The 26572-nt window shown below is 51.9% G+C and overlaps 2 protein-coding genes across 3 annotated transcripts; one reads left to right on the top strand and one right to left on the bottom strand.

The window, feature by feature from the left end:
* Positions 1-2933: 2933 nt before the first annotated feature.
* On the bottom strand, positions 2934-26316 carry LOC120687944 (folate-biopterin transporter 1, chloroplastic-like). Of its 2 annotated transcripts, none has more exons than XM_039970038.1 (9): positions 25971-26316; positions 25080-25345; positions 24810-24874; positions 24551-24713; positions 23976-24124; positions 19837-20091; positions 13809-13977; positions 13637-13729; positions 2934-3684 (listed from the first exon to the last, which is right to left on the bottom strand). In XM_039970038.1, the coding sequence occupies exons 1-9, from the start codon at positions 26242-26244 to the stop codon at positions 3403-3405; spliced, it is 1716 nt and encodes a 571-aa protein (XP_039825972.1). In that variant the 5' UTR covers positions 26245-26316; the 3' UTR covers positions 2934-3402. The 2 variants fall into 2 exon arrangements, with proteins under 2 accessions (XP_039825972.1, XP_039825973.1); XM_039970039.1 differs by having other exon boundaries at positions 25080-25336; positions 25971-26303.
* On the top strand, positions 9148-10642 carry LOC120687946. The gene is made up of 3 exons (XM_039970040.1): positions 9148-9342; positions 9417-10098; positions 10173-10642. Exons 1-3 carry the CDS (start codon positions 9211-9213, stop codon positions 10418-10420), a joined length of 1062 nt encoding a protein of 353 aa, XP_039825974.1. The 5' UTR covers positions 9148-9210; the 3' UTR covers positions 10421-10642.
* Positions 26317-26572: the final 256 nt, after the last annotated feature.

Genomic DNA, 26572 nt, shown 5'->3' with positions numbered 1-26572 from the left:
GCAACGTCATCGAAGCTACAAACCACTGGCGTGCAAGCAAACCACCATCGTGCGAAGAGACATGGTGATGACTCCAGAGAGGAAAATGGCTCCCATAGACCCACCTAGAACTGCAAGGACTCCCAAGTCAGGCATTCCCATGTTTTTGATAGATAGCCTACATGGTATGTTTAGTCAGAAAGAAAACGTCACTAGGTCATCCAAATCAGACTGGGTTAGAACATCTTCAAGAGCTCTTGTATCTATGAATAGTTAAAATCCTAATTTAACTATTATGTAAAATAAAATAGCTAGCAAAAAAATGATGAAATTCAACAACTTCTCTAAATCCAACTGAGAGCACAGCTCTCTTCCTCCTCTACCTCCCATCGCCAAGGTCAAAATTGGCCGGTTGCAGTTTGACCGATCGATTCCTTGCCGGCAGCGAGGTTCCGACGAGGGAGAAGAGGCCGACGAGCATCCTCGACGTGAGGGGAACTCATTCCACGCCAGCAGGGAGGAGCAGCGGTCGCTGGGGGCCGCCGCGCCGGAGGGGAGGAGCCGCGCGAGGGGGGGCGCCGGAGGGGAGCGGGCCGTGCTGGAGGGGAGGAGCCACAGAGTGGAGGCCGCGCCAGAGGGGAGGCCGCACCGGAGCAGAGGAGCCGCGGCGCGGGCCGCACCGACAGGGGAGCCACAGGAAGGGGAGGTCGCGCCGGAGGGGAGGAGCAGCGGCCCAGGATGGCGGGGCGGTGCGGGACATGAACGGGGGAGCGGGCCGCGGGAGGTGCACTGGGGAACGGGCCGCGGAAGATGGCAAACGGGACATGTCGTCTTTTTTGCCCAGCGAGGGGGGAGGTCTACCAAGAAGAAGGGGGAAAGGACGGAGGTTTGCTGGAGAAGGGTTGGAGGACAGGTACCTGCGGCGGAGGGGACGGCAGCGGCGGTGGCGCCCTCCCGAGGTGGCCGTCCGCCCAGCGCCTGTTGACGCCCGCCAGAGGAAGCCGCGGAGGGGGCGGCGTCGGCGTTTTCTTTTTTTGGTCGCGAACCGGTACGCGGGGAGTGGGGGGAATTAAGATGCCGAGCAATGCGGGGCGGGGAGGTCTCCGAATTGTGGGCGGGCGCCCGCGCACTGGCCCAATATTTCGCGGCATTGGAGGGAGGTTTCCGGCTGTCAATGCGGAAGCCGTCCAAACATGTGAATTGCGGTGTGTACGATTCCAATTCACGATTCCGGCCTTCGATTCCTACTTCCAGACGCAGCCTAAGGGAAATAGACATCCAGTAGCGAATGTTAGAGGCGCGAAACTAATTCCACGGGCGACAGCTGAAAGCTAATCGTCCGGTCGACAGGCGCGCTGCCCGCTGCCCGCTGCCCGCTGCTCCTCTTTTTTTTTTCTTTGTCGCAGCTTCAGCCTTCCGTCCCAGTCTCCTTTCCATCCGCCCATCAGTTCCTTTCTCTTTCATCTGGCACAGTCCGCCGGTAGCAGAGACGGCATGCGCATGTGGGAGCCTGGCTGGAGTCCGGCGGGCCATACCGGCAGCGCGGCGGCCGCAGCCCAACGAGGGCCCGTCAGAACAGCAGAGATGGGGAGCCCCGGCACGGCACACACACAGTTCGTTGACGGAGCTACCGACGTGCCTTTTTTGCGTGTTCTAATTTTTGTTTAATGAAATTTTCTCTTTTGAATTTTTTTCTGAAAAATTATGTTCACAATTTTTTTATTGCAAATTTTTCGTTTGTTCAAATTTTATTCAAAATTTTATGTTTTTAAAAATTTGTCTCCAAATTTTCTACACTATTTTTAATGTTTTGGTTTTGCAAAATTTCTTTGATTCAAAATTTTACTTGTATAGTTTTGTCTTTGTCTAATAATTTTTTACATTTTATAAATTTTGAAAATAAAATTATGTATATATATTTTATTTAGGTGGGAACTGGGGCGGATGGTGGGATGCTGGGATGGTTATATTGCACGCGGCGGTGGGGGATCTTGTGTCCGTGCATCAGTGTGAGTACAGATGGGCTGTCTGAAATTGACCGTACGGAGGCCTGCTCATGGTCGCCCGTAAATTAGTTTGGCCCTGTTAGAGGGGGTATATTTGCATACCGAAGTGTCTGCGTGACACAAGATGGTGCTCTCAAGTTCATTGATGCGGCGACCAGCAACCTTTGGTTTTCTGGCAGCCCATGCCCATGTCAGTGTTCTCTTTCTGGTGCATCCAACTTCACCTCCTGGGTACTGAGCAACAATCAAGTCACATGGATAATAGATGGCGCAAATAGAACTTGACAAATTCTTTTACCTCGCCAAATGCCTGCTAGGCCTTCCTCGGGTGCAGCCAATGATCCCCCTTGTGGACATGAAGTACCCCCAAATTGTTTACTTTGCATTGAAAGGGAAAGGAGGTGCGGGGACATTGCTTGTTCCAGCTAACATGCAAAGCAAGACGTTTGGTAGGCCTATTTCCTATGAATTGGGAAGCTCGTATTCAGAGCTGAAGACGACAACTACTTGACTTCTTACAAATCTGTTCTACAATGAACCATTCTTACCTTGTGAATTTGCCTAGTTCCTAGGTCTGGATGTGCCTTGCTCGCACCAGGTAGTAATAATACACTTTTGTGCTTATTCTCCTCCAAGCTTGACGGCGCTGTTATTACCTTTGTACTTCACCCTGTTATTACATTTCTAGGACAATGAAACGATAATGGATGAAAAAGTGAAAAACATGTTTACCAAACTCTTAATCTCAAAACAATTCCTAACTCTTGATGAGCCTATTTCAATCACAAGTCTAACTCTTGAGGCGCCCGCCAATAAGCAAGCCAATGACCAGGTACGTCCCACGGCAAGAACCCGTGCATGCCATCCTGTGCTCGAACACGTATCTTGCATGACATTTGTTGTCTTTAAGAGGTGTCACATACTCACATAGTATGATTTTACCTCATGTAAAAAAAGAGAAATATGCCGTATGTTACTTAACAAAGATTTTCGGAGTACAAGAAAAACTCATACATAACGTTACTCGGTGTGTCATTTAAGGAAGGCCATCTTCACAATTCAGTAATCACAACTCCTTTTACCCTATATTCCCATTCAGATTGGGCTACCGGGGTTCAAACTGGAAGGTGCAAACACGGTGAAATCAGAATGCGCTCTGCAGTTTACATCATACTACATTGCAAATTTACAATAGGTACACCTGTACAGCCTCGCCTCCACATTGTCACAACCGGATAGCCTTTCCCTTCGTACAATTTGACGAGGGCTCCAAAAAAATGCTTTCTCCTTGTGCATTGTCAGCGCAACATTCTTTCTATTCAGTGATGAGCACTGCACTGCTCAAGATAAAGCAGATTGACACCAGTTTCTGCCTAAAGAGTTTACACGTCTTGTAACAATCCATCAAGAGAGTACGTCAATCATTTTTTGTCTGTGCACTATCTGTAGGGGATTCATCTGGCAGGAGACCCAGAAGAGGAAGAGGTAGCAGGGAAGTGAGATCGCAGACGGCAATCAGCAGAGCCAGATTTTCAAAATTGTCTCTGGTGACTCCCAAGAACTGAGTTAGACCCGCGCCCACTAGACCGCCAGCAACACTGCCTGCATTTGAAATGGACATCAAAGTAGCAAATAAAGTTGCTTCCACTCCTGGAGGGCACAATTTCGCAGCTAACACCAAGACAGGCATGAAGGAAGCCTACAACATAAGTTTATATATTAATTGAATATGTTTTTAGGTAGAAAAAAGAATGCTAAAAGCATGATGATGTATTGATACTTACAGAATTCAAAAGGTTTATTATGTCAAAATGGTACGACAAAGAACATTATGAAGAATGAATGCCACATTCAAATATGGATATTTGACTTCTACAGGAAAGGAGTCTTCAGCAGCATACTCATATCTCACCTGTCTTAATAGTTACACTTTTGCTCTTTATATATATATTTACAACTTTGCCTATTTTTAAAAGAAAATTTACGCCTTTGCTGTACCAATCCTGGACGGTGTAGAGAGGTAGAATGGGAGAAACACCACACCCAATCAGGGGGGTGAGCTTTCATATATATAGCCAATGTGGCTTGTGTTACAAGGAAACTATCCTGGTACAAATCAATCAGCTATACATAGCAACTACAATAAGCTATATATGTCAGGTTCTATACATTTCCTAATACCCGCCCGCAGTCGCAACGGGAGGAGTACGGACGCAAAGACTGGACCGAAACTCTGTGAAGAGCTGTACAGGGAGGCCCTTGGTCATGATGTCAGCGAACTGATGAGCGGAGGGAACATGAAGAACCCGGACCTGTCCAAGCGCCACCTTCTCGCGGACGAAGTGAATGTCGATCTCGATGTGCTTCGTGCGCCGGTGGTGGACAGGGTTGGCCGTCATGTAGACGGCACTCACGTTGTCACAATAGACAACGGTGGCGGAAGCGAGGGGAACATGGAGCTCCTGAAGCAACTGGCGGATCCAGCAGCACTCAGCGACGGCATGGGCGACCGCACGGTACTCGGCCTCGGCGCTGGACCTGGACACCGTGGTCTGACGCTTCGAAGACCACGAAATCAGGTTGTTGCCGAGGAACACGCAGAAGCCTGAAGTCGAGCGCCGGGAGTCCGGACAGCCAGCCCAATCGGCGTCGGAGTAGGCAGTCAGACTGTCGACGGGGCCGGTGCCGATGTGGAGGCCGTAGGAGAGCGTGCCCTTCACGTAGCGTAGGATGCGCTTGACCAAAGCGAGATGAGGCTCGCGAGGGTCGTGCATGAAGAGGCACACTTGCTGGACAGCGTACGCCAGGTCAGGCTGAGTCAAGGTGAGGTACTGAAGAGCACCCACGAGACTCCTGTAGTCAGAGCTGTCAGAGGCAGACAGCGGGGCACCATCCGAGGCTGAGAGCTTGGCCTGAGTGTCAACAGGGGTCGCCGTAGAGTGACACTCAGTCATGCCGGCACGCTGGAGAAGATCCATGGCGTACTGTCGCTGGGACAGGAACAGGCCGTCAGACGAGCGCGTGACGGAGATGCCGAGGAAGTGGTGCAGGTCGCCGAGGTCGGTCATGGCGAACTCAGAGGTGAGTTTGGCCATGATCTGCTGAAGAAGCGTCGAGGACGAAGCGGTGAGGATGATGTCATCGACGTAGAGCAGCAAGTAGGCGATGCTCGCGCCCTCTTTGAGCACAAAGAGGGAAGTGTCGGAGGCCGAGGCGACGAAGCCGAGCTGTCGAATGAAGGAGGCGAACCGCTGGTACCACGCTCGCGGCGCCTGCTTGAGCCCGTACAAGGACTTCTGCAGGTGGCAGACATGATCAGGAGCGGCGGGGTCGACGAATCCAGGCGGCTGCTGGCAGTAGACCGTCTCGTCGAGGTGGCCGTGAAGAAAGGCGTTCTTCACGTCGAGCTGGTGGATGGGCCAGGCACGAGAAGTGGTGATGCTGAGAATAGCCCGGATGGTTGCCAGTTTGACCACCGGGCTGAATGTCTCGTCGTAGTCTATGCCGTGCTGCTGGGAGAAGCCGCGGACGACCCAGCGCGCCTTGTACCGAGCAAGAGTACCGTCGGAATGGTACTTATGCTTGAAGATCCACTTCCCGGAGACGACGTTGGCACCAGGCGGTCGGGGAACGAGACGCCAGGTGCCGTTGTCAATCAGGGCCTGAAACTCATCAGCCATGGCAGCTCGCCAATTCGGATCGGCGAGCCCGCTGCGGTAGTTCGCCGGGAGCGGGGACGGGACGATGGCGGCCAACCCCTTGTACTGCACGCGCGGAATAACACCAGACTGTGTACGAGTCACAGGTCCAGAGGATTCCGGGGCAGCAGGCACAGGAGCAGGCACAGGCGGAGGTGCCGGTGCGCGCGGTCGGCGAGAGTAGACCAGCAGCGGCGGTGCTGGGGGCGCTGGGGGGGGGGTCTGGTCGGAAGCACAGGGCCAGACCCGCCCGGAAGTGCAGGTCCTGACGGGGGCACTGGACCACGCCCGCCGGGACCTGCAAGCTCGGAGGAGGGAGGCGGCTGCTCAACGTTCGAGGAGAACGGAGCGACCGCGGGCGCCGAAGGCGGAGGACGAGCTGCACGGTTAGTATAGCAAGGCATAGTATCCACAGTATCGTCGGCCAAAAAATCAAGGGACGATGGGGGTGCAACAGGGGAGACGTCTGCAAAAGGGAAGTGTGACTCGTCGAAGACAACATGACGCGAGATGATGATGCGCCTGGTGGACAAGTCGAGACAGCGGTACCCCTTATGAGCTGTAGGATACCCGAGGAACACACAGGCTGCGGAGCGCGGGGCTAGCTTGTGTGCAGAGGTCGCCTGGAGATTGGGATAGCACAGGCACCCAAAAACTCGCAGGTGATCATAGCTAGGCGGCGCGCTGTAGAGGCGTGTGTAGGGGATCTCGCTGTGAATGGAGGACGAGGGGCGCCTATTAAGCAAATAGCAGGCGACTGCAAGTGCCTCAGCCCAGTAGGATGCTGGCATGGACGCATGAAGCAGGAGAGTGCGCACGGAGTTATTGAGCGTGCGAAGAACACGCTCAGCCTTGCCGTTCTGTGCGGAGGTGTACGGACACGAGAGACGTAGCAGGGTGCCATGGGCCGCCAGGAAAGTAGACGTGGCAGTGTTGACAAACTCTGTGCCATTGTCGGCCTGAAAGCACTTAACGGGCAGACCAAACTGAGTGCGAACATAAGCAACGAAATCAACTATGGTCTGGTGGACGTCAGACTTGCGTCTGAGGGGGAATGTCCGGCAAAAATGAGAAAAATCGTCCAAAATCACCAAGTAATAAGAATAGCCAGAAATGCTAGATACTGGTGACGTCCAAACATCACAATGAACAAGCTCAAAGGGTGCAGCAGTATGCGAAGTAGATGAAGTAAATGGCAGGCGAGCGTGTTTGCCAAGCTGACAAGAGTGGCAAAGCGAACGGCCTGAATTATTACAAGATAATAAATTGTTTTTATTCAATCTAGCTACTGCTGCTGGAGCGGGGTGGCCGAGGCGCTGGTGCCACAAGGTGCTGGAGGCGGCGACAAGTGCAGACGTGGTGGAAGGCTGCAAGGTGTATAGATCCCCGTCGCTATTGCAGCGAAGAATCACGCGCCCCGTCGGGATGTCCTTAACAGAAAACCCGAAAGCGTCAAACTCAATGGAACAGTGGTTGTCGCGGGTAAACTGACGAACAGAAAGTAAATTCTGAACAATCGAGGGAACGACAAGAACGTTATTGAGTGCAAAAGTGGACGCTGTGGTGGCGAGAACGGAGTGACCGTGAGACGTGACTGGGATACTAGTACCATTGCCTACTAAAATTGAAGAGATGGAAGTGGGCAGACGTTTGAGGAGTATACCATCCGAGGACGTCATGTGGGAGGAGGCGCCGGAATCCATCACCCAGGGGGAGGACCCCTGGACAGACATCTGCTGGAGGGCTGCAATCAGCCCAGCTTGATCCCACGTCGAAGCTTGGGCCGGAGGAGCAGCGAACGGGCCTGGCGAGTACCGGAGAGGAGCAAACGCCGTGTGGGCCTGCTGCGGAGCAAGTGGAGCGAAGGCCGCGGGGGCCTGTGGCCAGGGTTAAAAAAACCGCTGGGAACCGGACCGGTTACCGCGGTTACCGGTGTAACCGGTCCGGCCCGGTTCCGGTTCCGGGCGGTTCAAACCGGGGCAAAATTCAAATTTTAAATTTGAATTCCAGGAAATGAAAAAATCCCAAAAAATTCATAAAAATACTTCAAGTTGCGAGGAATGTAATGGTGTCAAAATTTTTGAAATATTCATTCATTTGATATATTTTTGGGGCATTTGAATTTAAAAAAAAAAACAGGCGGCCCATTAAGGCCCACCGGCCCATCACCGACACATAAGGCGCCACACCCCCCCAGAACCTTCAGACCTGCGCCCCCCACCCCATTTCCGCCTCCCTCTCCCTCCAGGCGGCGCCAGGAAGCCCGACCGCCGGTGACCGCCGGCCAACCGCTCGGTTAGCGCGGCTAGCTGGCCGGCAGAACCGGTTAGCCGGCCCCGGCCCGGATCTAACCGGCCGCGCCGGTTAACCGGCCGGGCGCAGCGGTAAGCCGGCCGGAATCGGCGGTAAGCCGGCCTGGGAGGTAGGTAAGCCGTTTGTTTTTTTTCCCTTTGAGTTGATTTGCAAGTATTAGATGATTTGTTTTAGGATTTAGATGTATGATCTAGGTGTAGTTAGGATTTAGGTAAGATTTAAGTGTATGACGTAAGGATTTAGATAGAATTGAATATTAAGGTGCATATATGTTTTTAGGATTTAGGTTGATTTAGGATTTATGTGATTGATATGTCTTTGTTGTCCATTTATGCAGATAGACAATGTCAGGTAGAGATAAAGATATTGTATGGGAACATGGTGAAAATTTTTATCCCGGATGGCGGTGCAAGTATTGTAATACGCAGAAAGCAGGAGGTGGTGCGACTAGATTGAAACAACATTTGGCTCACCGCGGGGCGGAGGTGGTCCATTGCAGGAATGTGCCACCAGATGTGCGGGAGTATTTTCAGCGTGACATTGAGAAGGCTAGGAAGGCAACTGCTGAACGGGCTCGAGAGAGGTTGAGACGGGAGAAGGCTGCAGCGGAGGGAAACTATCCCGGTGAAGAAGAAGATGAGGAGACTCAGCTGCAGCGTGCCTTGGACCAATCGAGAGCGGAAGCAGTGTACCGACGGGGGTGGAACAGAGAGGAGGTGTATACGAGCATGGAGGGGATAGTGGTTCGACGAGGGGGAATCCTTTGCAGAGGATGTTGCGTAGGGCAACTTCGCAGAGGGAGAGTCCTGCGGTGGAGGATTATAACGTGGCATCCGGTGGGAGAAGAGGAATGACCCAACAAAGAATTGATACAGGCTCCTGGACGCAGAAGGGTAGGAATGCAAAGGAAGCTATTGGTAAAGCTTGGTCAAAGTTTTTCCATTTTGCGGGAGTACCTGGAAGACAGGCTGACAATCCTTACTTTGTCAGCGCGGTCAGGGAGGCACAGAAGTGGGGTATGTTTTCTTTCATTCGTATGACACCTATGAGCTTACATTTCTGTATCTCATGATTTTCATATATTTGCAGGTGAAGGTATCGCATCACCAACTGGACGGGATATTGATGGCAAGTACCTTGATCAAAACGAGCAAGACTTGAAGACGAGGTACGTAAAGTTTCGGAAAGACTGGCCCTTATTTGGCGTCACGTTGATGTGTGATTCATGGACTGGGCCGACGAGGATGAGTGTCATCAACTTTTTGATATACTGCAATGGAGTCATGTGGTTCCACAAGTCTATTGATGCGAGTGGAAGAACTCAAGATAGCACATATTTGCTTAGGGTAGGCCCTAAACATGTCCCATTCACTTTGAGTATATTTTGAAACTTACTAAAAAATCCTACCTATTTTGACAGGAGATTCGAAAGGTGGTGGACGAGATTGGACCGGAGAATGTCGTGCATATAGTCACCGATAATGGCTCGAATTACAAGAAAGCTTGCAAGGCACTAGGAGAGGTGTATGAACACATTCTTTGGACACCTTGTCTAGCACACACCGTCAATTTGATGTTGAAGGATATAGCTCGAAGGCCCGAACATTCTGGTACGATCAAGCAATGCAAGCGAATTTCTAATTGGTTACACAATCATGGTCAGTTGAATACAATGATGAGGAACGCAATCGGTGGTGAGTTGGTCAAGTGGAATGCCACTCGATTTGGAACCAATTACATGTTCTTAGAGAGCATCTATCGGAAACGTGATCGTTTCATGCAGTGGATGGCATCTACTGAGTTTTTACAAAGCAAATGGACAGATACCGAAGATGGTCGATTTACTCATTCCAGGTTTTCAAATTTGGAGTGGTGGGACGGATTGAAATATGTCATCGACACAGTTCAAGCAATATACAAGTTCCTTCGCTTCGCTGATCAGGACAAGCGGCCCAACATGTGCGAAGTCGTGATGTCGTACCAGAATACGAGACAGGAGCTGCAATCTTTCTTTGGAAATAATGTTTCCACTCGGGACGAGTATCTTAAGGTTATGGACGATAGGATGCGTGACCTTTTCATAGGCACGTATGTGGGTCCAGGTAAGACTATACGAGTCATCTATTTTGGAACTCTATGAAACTTATGCTTATTTGAAGTGATTTATATTTTGCAGCTGCTGTCCTAAATCCGAGGTATTCATACACGATGGAACCAACTCAAGAAATGTTCCGTGGACTCAAGGATACATTTGAGCGCATGACGGATGTCCAGAGCGCCGTGCAGGCATTGCAGGAGCTTGAGGTGTTTCGGCAGAAGGTTGGCGAGTTTGGCAGTGAAATGGCAATGAGAATGGCGATGGATCCAAAGACATCCCCATGTAAGAGTTACTCCGTAACATATTGTTGTTTTCTCTATATTTGAATATATTGCTTACATACTTGGTTGCACATACAGCGTCCTGGTGGATAATGTTCGGATCAAGCACTCCAAAACTGCAGTATCTTGTCATGCGGCTTGTTTCACAATGTTGTTCGTCCAGTGGATGCGAGCGCAACTGGAGTACTTTTGCCTTGCTGCATACAAAAGTTCGCAATCGATTGTCGCACAAGAAACTTAACAAGCTGGTCTATGTCAACTACAACCTTCGTCTGCGACTAGAGGAGGTCTCCGGCCCACCGATACGTGAAGAAGGTGATTTTATCGACCAGCTGGCCCATCTTTCATTTTATGATGAGAATAATCCGGTGCGGGAATGGATGGAATATGGTCGATCTAACCACGCTCCAGTTCTGGATGAGGATGATGATGACGGAGACGTCCCTCTCCCGTCTCATATTGTCAGGGATCAAATAAACCTCTCAGATCTACGTGACACTACGGGAGATGCTTGCATCAGCGATTGGGCACGTAGACATGTGGGTGACACTCACCTAGGGAAGAGGAAATTCCAGAGGGGGCATACGAAGGGTGACTCGAAGCGTCAAAAACAAAAAGGAAAAGCAACAGCAAAATCAGTGAACAGCGACACGTCCACAGATGATGGCGATGGTGAGCGTAGTCCACCGTATCAAGAGACTGGGGATAGCAGCTCCGCTGGTGATGGTGACGGTAGTGACGGTGCAGATGCTGCTGCTGGTGGTGGTGGTGGTGGTAGTGGTGGTGGTATTCCCATTCGTTTCACAGGTATACATTGCACCTATATATGCACACCTGTTTCTGATTATGAGTACTAATTATTATATCTGGTTAATTGCAGGGGAGACTCAGTTCACACATGCTACACAGGACCCCGATCATGGAGCACCGGAATCGCCGAGGAGAACGGTTGGACCGACGGACAACGATACTCCACAGTACTCTTCTTCCTCCTATAGCGATTCCAGGCACTCTTTTCACTATCTCATACCTGACATCAGCATGGAGCCACAGACGAGATGGGTGTACGAATGGGAAGACCCCCATTTTTACACTATGTTAGTTCAGGAATGGGAGACAACATCGGCGTGGACAGGGCAATCTTGGCAAGACTACAAGGCTGAACTGCTTAGAGTGCGAGGTTTGAATGTGATGTCCATCGCCGAATACCAAATGACGTCCAGAATGGGGGTCTTCCCATTCTTACGTTGAACTATTATTAATGTGTATCAGTGACTACTGTATTTGTAGGCACGATTAGGACTATGGTATTTGTATGCACACGCATTAATATTGTATATCTCTGCATAATTATAAATTGTTACTTTGGTGTGGTATTTTACATTAATATGTGCATAGTTCATACCAAAATTTTCTTTTATTTCACACCACGGAACCAATTTAAAACTGTCGGTTTATTTTGTTCAAAGGCCGGTAACCGGTGCAACCGGTCCGGTTTTACCAACAAACCGGCCGGCTAACCGGTCCTAACCGTTAGAACGGTAACGTTTGAATTCGGTTTTGAATTTGGCCTGTCGGAACCGGTAACCGGTCCAACCGGTCCGGTTAACCGGAACCGGTGGCCGGCGGTTCAGTTGAACCGGTCGGATAAAAAAACCTTGCCTGTGGCGGCCCAGAACCCAACAGGCCTGGCGAAGGGCGCCACGGCTGCCCAGCAGGCGGCCCACCAGCGCCGGCCCAGTACTGGCCGCCCGGGTTCATACAGAACCAGGGCCCAGCAGGCGATGGGCGCTGCGAAGCGCCGAAGCCGCCGCCGTGAGCGCCGTACCCTCCGCCAGATCCGCCGCCGTTCTTGCGCCCGCCCTTCTTGCCAGAGTTGCGCCTCTGGCCGTCGCCGCGGGGCTGCTGCTGTGGCGCCTGCTGCTGACCGCGGCAGCCAGCGCCGCCGCAGGAGGAAGCAGAGCCGGCGATGAGCGCCGTGGCGGCGGCGACCTTCTTCCCATTCGCGAGGCGCAGCTCCTTGAGGGAGAGTTGGTCGCGCGCGTAGGTGAGGGTGAGGCTGGTGGCGGCGACGTGGTCGGCGGTGCCGGCAAACTCTTCGTTCAACCCGCGGAGGAGATTGAGGACGAGTTGCGGCTCGTCGACGGGATGGCCGACGTCGCGGAGCTTGTTGGCGGTGGTCTTGACGCGGAGGCAGTAGTCGTCGATGGAGGAATCCCCTTGAGTCATCGAGTGGAACTCGTGGCTCAGGAAGATGGCCCTCTGCGCCTTGTTCGCCTGGAAGAGACCGTCGATGGCGACCCAGAGCTGACGAGCGGTCTGGGTGGTGCCGGTCGTGGCCATGTCGAGGACGGCCTCGGCAACGGAGCCGAAGATCCAACTCCGGACACAGCAATCCGCCTGCTGCCAGGAGGAGTCGGCGGGGGAGGGTGGAGCAGTGCCGTCGATGTGGGAGATGACGCCGAACTTGCCGCACATGGCAAGGAAGCTCGCCGACCACCGGGCGAAATTGCCGCCCTGGAGTTCCAGCGTCATCGGCACGTGATGCTTCACGTTGACAGAGGCGAAGGGGTGGACGAACAGAGGGCCGACGGAGTCGCCCTGTGTCCCTGGAGAGGAACCAGACGAGAGGATGGTTGATCCGGAATTGGTGGACGTCATGGCGGCGGCCGTCAATAGCAGATTGGATCAGGAAAAAGAAGGTGCTGCGGCCTGGAAGAGAAGACGGCAGCAGAGAAGGAGACGCGGCGGCCAGAGGAGGCGGCGGCGTGGGTAGGCGCCGAGGCAAGGGCTCGGCGCGATGGTGGTTGGGTCGCGGCCTGGTGGCGGCGACGGGGGTTTAGCGGAAGGGAGAGGAGCCAGGAAGGGCCCGGACTCTTGATACCATGTAGAGAGGTAGAATGGGAGAAACACCACACCCAATCAGGGGGGTTAGCTTTCATATATATAGCCAATGTGGCTTGTGTTACAAGGAAACTATCCTGGTACAAATCAATCAGCTATACATAGCAACTACAATAAGCTATATATGTCAGGTTCTATACATTTCCTAATAGACGGGGTAATAGGCATATAAAAAGGAACTAGGTTGATGTTGATTTTCACGAGCAGGAACAAAAACAGAATTATTGCAGCATATCACCTTACATAATTATATCAATAACAAAATTATAATTTTAGGATTTTGTTCGCTCCATTTACAAGGCTTAAAAATCCCCAATGGTTATTCCTGGATCTAGTTGTTGCAAAAGTGTTGCATACCTGACCAAGGACCGTGATAATCAAGGAATCCCCAATGGAGAACCATTCATCACTTATACCAAGCTTCCTGTTCAGGCCAGTGACAAGAAGAACCTGAAAAAACACAAGTAAATATGGTTTGGCAACAAAGATTATAGCAACAACATTAGAACAAGTAAGCACAGAAGAGGACCTGTGTCAATCCCAGCGCAGAACCTAAAACTGTTGTCACAAGGAATATTTTCCTCAATGGAACTTCCTTCGAAAACGAATTGTACAGCCCAATACCCAATAAGGATGCAATAGATGTAACAAGCGTGACACGTCCTAGAAATTCCGAAGAAAACACAAGCTTATTTGTGCTGAAAAGCATGAGAAAGTAGCATATGAAGATTCAGCAATTTCAGTGATATGTCGATCACAGATACTTCTAATATACATATCAGAGCAATACCAATTTATGACCAAGTTCTGACTTATGTATCTAAGTAGATGTAACTGTTCTCACAGATATTTAAGCTTCTAAGTAGATGTATGATCCAGTGTACTTAATGTAGAGAATTGGGAAAACACCACACACCCAAAGGAGGGGGTGACCTCTATTATATATTGCCGTATAGGCTTGGAGTACAAGTAAACTCAATACAAGGAAATACAACAATATATCTCTAATACCAGCCCGTAGTCGTAGACAGAGCTAAACGAAGACCAAGACTAGTCCTAAAATCAGTGTACAATTGGACAGGAAGTCCTTTAGTCATGATGCCAGCATACTGATGAGAAGACGGGACATGTAAGACCCGAATCTCTCCCAAAGCCACCTTCTCGCGAACAAAATGAATATCAATCTCAATGTGCTTCGTGCGACGATGATGGACGGGATTAGCAGTCATATATACAGCACTAACGTTGTCGCAATAGACAACGGTAGCCTTGGCGAGGGGAACATGAAGCTCCTGAAGCAACTGTCGTAGCCAACAACACTCAGCAACAACGTGTGCCACTGCCCTGTACTCAGCCTCAGCACTGGAATGAGAAACTGTAGTCTGGCGTTTAGAGGACCAAGACACCAGATTATCTCCAAGATAGACACAGTAGCCTGAGGTAGATCGTCGAGAATCAGAACATCCAGCCCAATCGGCATCAGAATATGCTGTGAGTGTGTCGACAGAGCCAACTCCCAAAGAAAGACCAGCGTCCAGAGTGCCCTTGACATAGCGCAAAATCCGCTTGACGAGTGCAAGATGTGGTTCCCTCGGATCATGCATAAACAAGCAGACTTGCTGAACAGCATAGCCCAAATCAGGACAAGTCAAAGTGAGATACTGCAGTGCACCAACAATACTCCTGTACTCTGAAGGATCCGCAACCGGAGGACCATCTGTAGCAGACAATTTGGACTTGCTATCAACTAGCGTCAAGGTAGAGTGGCACTCGCTCGTACCGGCGCGCTGTAGCAGATCCGAGGCGTACTGTCGCTGAGACAAAAATAAACCCTCTGAAGTACGGGTGACAGAAATCCCCAGAAAGTGATGTAAGTGATGTATATCACCCAGATCAGTCATAGCAAACTCTGCATGAAGTTGACCAATAATGGAAAGAAGCAAATCCGTCGACGAAGCAGTGAGAACAATGTCATCGACATAGAGGAGTAGGTAAGCAGTGCTGGCGCCATCCTTGTAAACAAACAAGGAAGTGCCGGAGACTGACGGAACAAATCCCAACTGACGAATGTATGTAGCAAATCGCTGGTACCATGCACGAGGAGCCTGCTTCAACCCATAAAGCGACTTTTGCAGAAGGCAGACATAATCTGGATGTGAAGAATCAGCAAAACCAGGAGGCTGCTGGCAGTACACTGTCTCATCAAGATGTCCATGCAGAAAGGCAATCTTCACATCGAGCTGAAGAATAGGCCAATGACGAGATACAGCAAGGCTAAGAACAGTGCGAATGGTGGCAGGCTTGACCACAGGACTGAAAGTCTCATCATAATCTATGCCATGCTGCTGAGAAAATCCACGGACTACCCATGTAGCTTTATGACGTGCAAGAGAGCCATCTGAATGAAACTTATGCTCGAAAATCCACTTGCCAGTTACCACATTAGCTCCAGGAGACCGAGGAACAAGGCGCCAAGTACCATTATCAACCAGAGCCTGAAACTCATCTGCCATAGCTGCTCACCAATTAGGATCCGCAAGTGCACTGCGATAATTGGCCGGAACGGGAGAAGCAACAACATGATCAGCAGTCAAATTCTTGTAACTAACTGGCTGAATTGTACCAGACTGGAGTCGAGTAATGCGGCGAAGGACCGGCGGTGGAGGAGAACCAATCATCGGATGTCGAGGAGGCTCAAGTGGAGGAAGCTCTCGAGGAGGAGCTTCTGAAGACTGCGCCGGAAGGGGGCCAAGGTAGTGGCCCTGCAGCTGCGGTAGAGGAAGCTCGTGAAGAGGGCGAACAGGCTGTGAGGGGACCATAGCAGCAGCTGGGCGGCGGCTGCACACTCGACCGAAGCGTTCGTCAGGCACAGCACCACGAGGCGCCCCAGGAGCAGCACCAGGAGGCGCTCCAGGAGCAAGAGCAGCAGCATCAGGCGCTCCAGGCACCCCAGAAGGAGCACCAGCAGGCGCACCAGAAGCAGCACCGGGCGCACCAGGAGGCACAGGTGGAGCAGATGCTGCTCCTGGCGCAGGAAGCGGGCTGGAAGCCGCCCCACCCGTAGGAGAAGACGCCGAAGGACCGGACGGGGGCACGAAACCACGCCCGCCCAGAGACGGAGACGCCGAGGGCCCTAGTGGGGGTTCAACACCGCTCCCACCAGGTACCGAGCACAGTTGCTCAACGTCTATGGAAGACGGAGCAGCCGTAGGAGAGCCGCCAGCTGCATGATTAGTAAACAAAGGTGCAATATCCAAGTCGCGACTGAGTAAGAAATCAAAAGAGCTGGTAGTGGGTGGATGAGTCTCACGAGCGAAGGGAAAGGTGGACTCATCAAACACAACGTGTCTAGATATAATAATGCGACGCGTTGTAAGGTCAAGACAGCGATAACCCTTATGATCAGGCGGATATCCCAAAAAGACACAAGCGATCGAGCGTGGTGTGAGCTTGTGTGAAGAGGTGGCCTGTAGGTTAGGATAACACAAGCAACCAAAGACACGCAAGTGATCATAAGAGGGATAAGAGTTATAGAGGCAAAAATAGGGAATCGCGTTACGAATGGAGGAGGAGGGGCGCCGGTTAAGCAGATAGGTGGCTGTTGCGAGTGCCTCAGCCCAATACTTGGGCGGCATACAGGCATGGATGAGGAGGGTTCGCGCTGAATTGTTAAGGGTTCGAAGAATGCGTTCATCCTTGCCATTCTGTGGAAAGGTATAAGGGCATGAAAGGTGAAAGACAATGCCATTGGCGCGGAGGGTGGTGTGCATGGCGTGGTTAACAAATTCAGTCCCATTATCGGCTTGAAAGCACTTAACGGGAAGGCCGAACTGAGTGCGAGCATAAGCAATGAAATCAACGATATGCTGATGTACATCGGATTTGTGCTTAAGCGGGAACGTCCAACAATAGTGCGAAAAATCATCCAACAAAACCAAGTAGTAGGAACAACCAGAAATACTAGCAACCGGCGAGGTCCAGACATCACAGTGAACTATCTCAAAAAGTGAAGTAGTTTGTGGAGTAGAAGCAGCAAACGGAAGACGTGCATGCTTGCAAAGCTGACATGCATGACACAACGAGCGATCTACTTTATTACATGAAACCAAATTGTTCTGTTTTAAAGTAGCTAAGACTGCTGGACTAGGATGACCGAGGCGACGATGCCACAAGGTGGAGGAGGCTGCAAGGAGGGCTTGTGCGGCGGCGGGAGCAACTGAAGGGATGGTGTAGAGGTCGCCAATACTATCGCAGCGAAGGATCACTCGTCGCGTCCTGATGTCCTTAACAGAAAAACCAGAGGCGTCAAACTCGATAGAACAACGGTTATCGCGAGTGAATTGGCGAACTGAAACTAAGTTGCGAATGATGGATGGAACGATAAGAACGTTGTTCAAAACAAATCTAGACGTATCTGTGGCCAGAACGGAAGAATCTTGGGACGTGACAGGGATATGTGCACCATTGCCTACGGTAATCGAAGAGGAAGCAGCTGGAAGGCGAGAGAGAAGTATACCTTCAGATGAGTGCATGTCTGTGGAGGCTCCAGCGCCATCTGCTGAAGGGCCATCTGCTAAAGGGCGGCAATCAGGCCAGCCTGATCCCACGAAGGAGACTGAGCTGGCGCCTGGGTTGGGGTGAGCGCCGCGTGAGCTTGAGGAGGGGCACCAAGAATGCCCTGACCGCCGCGCTGGAATTGGGCTCCTGCACCACCACTCCCACCTTGCGCACCCTGGGCAGCCCACGGGTTGATGCAGATCCATGGGCCGCCAGGGTTAGGCGTGCGAGGTGGCTGCTGCTGCTGCTGGCCGCCGTTGGACCGCCTACCCCTACGACGACGTTGCTGTTGCTGGCCGCCCTGCTGCGGCGGACGCTGCTGCTGCTGCTGATTGGGGCGTGGCTACATGACGGAGGTCGAGGATGACGCAGACTGGCAGGAGGAACCACACCCAGTCGAAGAAGAGGCGACCAAAGCGGAGGAGGCGGACATCTTGGCCTGATTTGCTAGGCGCAGCTCCTGGAGAGAGAGGCGATCGACGGCCTTGACAAAGGTCATGCCCGCCTCGCCTGCGATGATTTCTCCAGTGGTGCTGTAGCGAGGATCAGCGCGGCAAGAAGGGCCAGCACCATCTCAGAGTCGGCGACGGGCTTGTCGACGTCCCGAAGTGCATCGGCAGCCTTCTTCAGGGCTTGGGCGTACTCATGGACGGACATATCCCCTTGAGTAAGCGCATGGAATGCATGACTCAAGAAGATGGCGCGAGGGGCTTTGTTCGCCTGGAAGTGGTTGGCGATGGCGACCCAAAGTTCCCGCGCAGTCTGGTTGGCCGTCATGGTGAAGTCGAGGACGTCCTCGGTGACGGAGCCGTAGAGCCAGCTGCGGACAGCACAGTCTTCCTCGTTCCAGGCATCAATGCGCGGATCAGGAGGAGCGCTGGTGATGTGACGGAGGAGGCCGAACTTGCCGCACATGGCCTCGAAGAAGTTGCTCCACTTGGTGTAGTTGGAGGAGCGGAGTTCCAACTTGATGGGAACGTGCGCCTGCACGGAGACGGCGGCGTACGCAGCCATGGAAATCGGCAGAGGCTGGATGTCGTCGACAAAGGGAGGCGATGCCGTCGAGGAGGGAGTCACCGTCGTCGAGGGTGTCACCGGCGTTGGTAGAGGTGCTGGTGACACAGGACATCAATAGATGAAATCTGCTGAGTTGCAGCCGGCCAGGGGATGGGCGGCGCAGGGAGGGGAGAGCAGCCGGCCAATAGATGCAATCTGGGCGGTGCAGGGAGGTAGAGCAGCCGGCCAACAGAAGCAATTTGGGCGGCGCAGGGAGGGGAGAGCAGCCGGCCAGGAAGGGGCGGCGCAGGGGAAGAGGTGTCGCGGCCTAAGGCAGGCGGCGGCTGGTGGTGGGTGGTCGCGCAAGCAGGGGCTGCTGCGCGAGCTAGGGCAGCGGAGAGGAGAGGGCACACGGCCGGCCTAGGGTTTGGCCCGGACTCGTGATACTATGTAGAGAATTGGAAAAACAGCACACACCCAAAGGAGGGGGTGACCTCTATTATATTACTGCCGTTTAGGCTTGGAGTACAAGTAAACTCAATACAAGGAAATACAACAACATATCTCTAATACTTAATTAACACATAAACTTGAGCTTACATAGATGTTACTGCAGAGAGAAATGTGATGAATGTGATTACACAGAAAAATGCAACAAATCTAGTTATCTTCAGATTTTGCTATGAAGTAGACCATAATCTATATAGCCCATAAATTATGAGATTCCAATTGATTACTAGTGGTACCAGGAAATCAGCTTAGAGTAAGGAACTTTAGCATGGAAGGAAATCATTTCAGTTCAATTGCAGCTAACCAAGAACAACACAAGCTAGATGCTGCATCCAACAGTGTTTGGCAACAATTCGAACTTTCTTGGGGTACTTCCAGAACTACTCTTATTGTTTGAAGACCCCTAAACTGTGATTGGACTATTGAATTCAGAAATAAATATAACAGAGCAGTGCAGAGCAATTAATCAGATAAAATGAGTCTGCGGAACTTACGTAAAGAAAAACATAGCAGAGTCTGATTGTGGTGTTGCTTGCCAAAGGAATATGAACAAGGTTGGTAGGAATATGCTGGGTTGCTTTACTGAATTCCAAATCTGCATTATACGCTGCTTAGATCTCTCAATTAATTCTGAACTTGAAACTGACAGTGAGACTGAACGTTCCTCCAAAGGCAAGCGTTCTTCATTTACAAGAACTGCAACAGTAGACGTCATCAGTGGCAAAAGTGCTGTAACACCGAAGACAAATCTGCATTGAAGGGAGCACCTAATCAGTGAACTATAAACACACCAAGAGGCTTCATCAACTCTTATCAGATTTGTTAGTGTCGGTACCCCAGGACTGGGGTACCCCCTCTTGCTGTGTCTAGGCAAGTGCCTTGTAGTTATCCTTGACTACGTCCAAACAGCCAGACCCCTGTGGTCCGGAGTTCTGTCCTCTCGGCAACGGTCCCGGACCTGCCTCACGACTGGGAAAGATCCGGGAACGACGCGTGTCCCGGAGGAGGCGGGCAGCCCGAACAGCCGGGGCTCCGGACCTCCCGAAGGGTCCGGACCCCCGCGGAAGTCCCGGACCCCTCATAGGGTCCCGGACCTCTTGTATGGTAACCGGACCCCTCGCTAAGGGAAGAAGTAGACGCCCTACCTCTGGGTGGTCCGGCGCGGACACGTATATAAGGGCGCTTGGTCTCCATACAAAGCCTCACCCACCACTGCATTTATTGCGGTAGGTGGACGCCCCGCATTGATATAGCAGAAGCCGAGGCGTTTGACTAGCCAGGGGACACTATTGATCGCGTATTACCAAGGTAGTGGGGGCACTGGCGCCGCCCACGCCGCGTCTGCCAGTCTGCCGTAACAGATGGATACGACGGCTCGGCTTCGCCCTTTATGACGCTACATAATAGCCTCAGCAGGCTACGCCGCAAGCTACGCTACTCCAACGGGCACCTAGCTGACGGGACAAGAGAAGACCCCCCCTGAGTCAGAAGAGCAGCAGTACGCCTATCGGGGGAAAAGATTCGCTACCGCGGTAGCCACAGTCACGTTGGGCCCACCTGTCGGGGCATCAACGTCCTATGTATCCGTTCCCCCTTGATCTATAAAAGGGGGAGCGCCGCTAGAAGACCTCAGGCTGGGCAAGAGCCAAGGCCGGCAGAGGATAGATTCATACACACCACCAAGAACAATACATCTCCCAGTGGACGTAGGGTATTACGCTCCGGCGGCCCGAACCACTCTAAATCGTGTGTTCCTGGGTCCTTGTCTCAGCGTAGATTCAGCCCCATCGCCTAGTACTTCCCCAAGTACTCTCTCACGGGGAATAGGCGGGTGCGTTCCGCCACCCGGCTGTGGGTACCCCTAGAACCCCCACAACATTTTGGCGCCGTCCGTGGGGAAGTCAGGCGCAGGTTGGATCTTCAGGCCTCTGGGCTGTGTTCTTCCTCTGCAACGACGAACCTGAAGATGAAGGAAGGCAGGGCCACACTCACTCCACCTGTCTTGGCACCGGCGCAGCAACGCCCTCGGTGCGGCGGCGCACGACAGCGACGCCTGCTGTGCGTCGCCACTGCGACACCTCGGAGCCGGCGTAGCGGCGCACAGCGGAGGCGCCGCTGGGCGCTGCTGCCCCTACGTCGACTCAAGGTTTTCTCTCAAGCAACGGCCACACCTCCTCTGCGGTGGCATGGTGTCGGCTCAAGGCTTCCTCTCAACATGGAGCCTGGAGCCGACGGCCATCCCGGAGGAAGTGGACCGTGTCGTCCTGCCGTCTCCAGCACCGGAGATCCACCTCAGCGTTGCTCGGTGCTGCTGCAGACAGGACCCCGCCTCCTCGCGCGGGGGCCCCTGGCGCTAGCACCAAGGACAAGCCGGCGAACGACCGCACTTCTCCACGCGTCGCACCGGTCCATCTGCTGCGCAAGGGCTCTGGTTTCCATCGGCAACGGCGACGGCAGGGGCAGGGGGCCTCTTCCATTCAAAGCCAAAGAATTTGTCTCATGCCATGTAAGCATGTGACAGCTCTTAAGGCAAGGAGGGGTCCCCCGAGCTCCCGAGGTGATGCTGGATGATGCGGTTCAGGCACATCCAGGGCGCCTTCACGCGCTGTATAGCATGCAGCCGTAGGTTACTCCTAAGAAAGGAATGATAGATTTTCTCCTTTGTAATAGTGTGGCGTCTACGTGTGTGTCCAGAGCGGTCAAGGTCCGACCTTGTAAACCCGACCTCTGGCCCTATCACACAAACAGGCAAAAGCGGTCCGGAGCGGTGGAGGTCCGACCTCGTAATCCCGACCTCCGATGTATACCGTGACAACCACAATAATAAAGGAGATTTTCTTTCTCAGTTTTACCTAGGCTCCACCCTGATTACATTTATTCGCCTTGGTTTAACTATTCTTTCCTCTTGACCGGAGTTTCCCTTATTGCTAACAATCCAAGTTAAGTTGCTGGCTTGTGGTCAGGTGAAGACACCCCTTCTAGCTGGAAGGCAGTCCGGACCCCTAAGGACCTGCTCTGGTGAAGTGGTATTTGTATCCTGGGGTAGAGAAGCTCCGCGTGGCTTAGCCTGGTAATGTACCCTAAGTTTACGTACTTCACTACCCTGTTACAAGTACTCTAGTATCCAGGACTGCTGTCTTTAGAGGTCCCGGGCTCACTTCTATATAAGGCTTGGTTTCTTTGCACCTTACTATGAGGTCCGGTAACATGCTTCATCGGATTGTCAGCAACGGTTGCTCCAAGTCCACTCCGGTGGCCCGCTCCGGCGGAGACCGCTCGCCACGGTCGCTCCAAGTGCCGGGTCCGGGAAGTGGTGCTTGCTCCCTGAGCGACCCGAGGTCTGTGTAGCCGCTTAGTTTGGTTCCGTACCCTAAGCCTACACCCTCGTCGCCCTGAGGAGAGCGCTCTAGTACCTGAGCCTGGCAACAGGTGTACCGGCCTCAGGGGTCCGGGGCACCCGCTCTCTGCATGAGCACACCAACGCAACCGAGCTTGCGTAGAAACACATCACGATAGTGGCCCACCCGCGGGTTCGTACCTCTCCCGAGGTGGGCCCGGGGGCCACTGTCGGTACCCCAGGACTGGGGTACCCCCTCTTGCTGTGTCTAGACAAGGGCCTTGTAGTTATCCTTGACTACGTCCAAACAGCCGGACCCCTGTGGTCCGGAGTTCTGTTCTCTCGGCAACGGTCCCGGACCTGCCTCACGACTGGGAAAGATCCGGGAACGACGCGTGTCCCGGAGGAGGCGGGCAGCCCGAACAGCCGGGGCTCCGGACCTCCCGAAGGGTCCGGACCCCCGCGGAAGTCCCGGACCCCTCATAGGGTCCCGGACCTCTTGTATGGTAACCGGACCCCTCGCTAAGGGAAGAAGTCGACGCCCTACCTCTGGGTGGTCCGGCGCGGACACGTATATAAGGGCGCTTGGTCTCCATACAAAGCCTCACCCACCACTGCATTTATTGCGGTAGGTGGACGCCCCGCATTGATATAGCAGAAGCCGAGGCGTTTGACTAGCCAGGGGACACTATTGATCGCGTATTACCAAGGTAGTGGGGGCACTGGCGCCGCCCACGCCGCGTCTGCCAGTCTGCCGTAACAGATGGATACGACGGCTCGGCTTCGCCCTTTATGACGCTACATAATAGCCTCAGCAGGCTACGCCGCAAGCTATGCTACTCCAACGGGCACCTAGCTGACGGGACAAGAGAAGACCCCCCTGAGTCAGAAGAGCAGCAGTACGCCTATCGGGGGAAAAGATTCGCTACCGCGGTAGCCACAGTCACGTTGGGCCCACCTGTCGGGGCATCAACGTCCTATGTATCCGTTCCCCCTTGATCTATAAAAGGGGGAGCGCCGCTAGAAGACCTCAGGCTGGGCAAGAGCCAAGGCCGGCAGAGGATAGATTCATACACACCACCAAGAACAATACATCTCCCAGTGGACGTAGGGTATTACGCTCCGGCGGCCCGAACCACTCTAAATCGTGTGTTCCTGGGTCCTTGTCTCAGCGTAGATTCAGCCCCATCGCCTAGTACTTCCCCGAGTACTCCCTCACGGGGAATAGCGGGTGCGTTCCGCCACACGGCTATGGGTACCCCTAGAACCCCCACAACAGTTATCTACATAACAAACCTTACGCCATAAGTATCCACAAAAGAACCACTGAAGTATGCACTCACAACTCCTCCAAAGGCTGAGGATCCCCAACATAGTGACTGGAGAGATCCAGATGTACTCTGTGATTCACCTCGAGCTCTCTCAACCACCATAGAATCAACCACCTGAAATTTTTTCAGTTGCATTATAAAAACAAACCAGAAGTTCTAACATTTCTGTTCTGAAATGTGTTGAACAAATATATGAGTTCAGAAGGTGCAAATGCATATCTTTGATGTTTTAGATAAATTTTAGATATTCTTACACATGAGGCCCATATGGAGTTAAGCTCTTTTAACAAGATATAATGGCATGCATAATGCATCTGTGATAATTACTCTTGAAGTTCTTTAGGTTTAAAAAGTATTTGAAAACATAATTAGAGCAAGCAACGTGGGTATATAGTTAGCTATACATGGGCCACTCACACATATACACCAACACAACTGAGTACCATGGATTGCGTAAATGAGGTGAACCACACATAAAGAAAATGTCAGAGATACAATCCGTTGAGCTAAAATATTTTAAGCATGCAATTTCTGACTCACAACATCAGAGATGGCAACTGCAAGAGATCCAAGAATAATAGAGAGTGCTGCACTGTATTTATCATCCACAATAGTCGCCATCAAACTCCATGAAAGTGCTCCAAGGAGGCCTGATAGAAATAGATATGACCTTCTTCGATATCCGAAGAGAGGGATGGAATCGCTGTATAGAAAAATAGCAACAGTACAGTATTGCGATTAAGTGGATATAAATAAATAGAAAGGAATGCAGGAAGGAGATTTGGTATTTTGGTGAAACCTGATAAAGCCATAGAGGGGCTTGACCAACCATGGCAAGGCTGAGAAACCAGATATAACTGCAGTCTAGAAAACAGAAATGATGCTAAATCTCTGTATCCAGGCATATCACTTAAAGATAAAATGTTCTCACAAAAGAGTTCTAAGTGAATACACGTTTTGTTCTCATACTGCTTATGCTCCAGTGAAAGAAAGGCACACATGCCCGGAGATTGAAAGCTGAAATGGACTAGTATCTGGACGAAGCAAATAAGGATCGTCACCAACATACCTCTGCTGGATCGAGATGAAGATCATCTTTTAAGTAGAAGCTGACAGCAAGCCTGGAAAGACCTAAAACTCCTTGAACAAAAAAGATGATAGCAACAGCCACATTATCAGGGGACAAATCAACCCCAAATGCTTCGAAGTAGCCTGACTTGGATCTGCTCTTTGAAAACCCATCTGTTCTACATTGCCTATTTTGCCACCCCTCGTGGTCTGCATTAATTGTGCCCCCTTCTTTCAAAGTTACCTGATGTCTTGGTGCTGCACTCCCTAAAATAGACAACATGATCGAAATGAAAGCACAACATGCAAACAATAACAGGTACCATTACAAAGTGTGTGTGTGTGGTGGTGGGGGGGGGGGTATAGCCCCGTGTTAAGTGCCACTAATTTGTGATGATCATTATGCTAGGAATTGTGTCATCCACAATGAACATGCCAACTATTCTGACAAGAAAAGGTGTATGGAAAAACTTAACTGAAATAAGGTTTGTGCTATCACGCTGTAACAATTATTAACCAGGCAACGTGCAGCAATCACCATCACGCCAATTTCTCACCTGTACACAGAGAAATTTCCCCTAAATGTTTTTTGGATGACCCTATCCACTTTAAGGTATCCCCACAACGGGCCATACTAATTTATCCATATTTTAGAAGTTATATTACTGAAAATTCAGTCATGGGCTCATGGCACTCCAATAGTACTTGCTTTGCTTTCGCAGAAAATCTTACGTTTCGCTCTCTCTCCGATCGCACTGCGAACCCCCCAGCTCCAAAGTTTCCTTAGTCAGTAGAACCGGAACCAGTGAACCACACACACGAATTTTTTTTGAAAAGCAACCACGCACACGAATTGCTTTACAACTAGCGTAATTAAGCTTGCGCGTCTCACCCGTTCGACGGTCCGAGGAGGATTCTCTGCTTCCTTCGATGACGAGGGACCGGGGGACGTTCTCCTCGTCGTCATACGAGTCGCGGCCCCCGGAGCTGCCACGGAGCGCCGTCTCTGGCGGGCGACCGCAGCGGCAGCCGTGTTCCAGCGGGCGGCGGCGGCCGTGACCGGCGGAGATTAGGTACGACGCGACCGTGGCAGTGGCGGTGGCAGTGGGGCTCCGAAGCGGAAGGGTCGGCGGGGAGAGCAGGAAGCGGAAGGTCATCTCCGCCATGGTTGCGAGCTTCGTGTTGCTTCTCTCCTCTCCTCCCGTTTCCTCGGGCTCAGTCTCGCCGCTCCAACGTATCTCTGTAGTGGCCCTCAGAAAAAGGCCCGGTCATACGTTGGGCCGGACTGCGTTGAGGCCTAGGCTGAAGGAATGCCAAGCCTGCCCCCAAATGTTTGAAACCCGGGTAACCAAAGCCCAAGATAGATCAGGCCCATCTATCCTACAAGGCTGGACTTAAGCCCGTTCTGTCCAACGCACATCCAATCTAAAAAAAAAAGTCCTGGACAGCTTGGTGCCAGATCAGAAAGTTGTAAATTGCCGTAGTGTCAGTGTG

The sequence above is a fragment of the Panicum virgatum genome, chromosome 9N (assembly GCF_016808335.1).
Source record: "Panicum virgatum strain AP13 chromosome 9N, P.virgatum_v5, whole genome shotgun sequence".
Lineage (NCBI taxonomy): Eukaryota > Viridiplantae > Streptophyta > Magnoliopsida > Poales > Poaceae > Panicum > Panicum virgatum.
The sequence above is the reverse complement of the archived record's forward strand: the minus strand, read 5'-3'. Positions and strand labels throughout refer to the sequence as shown.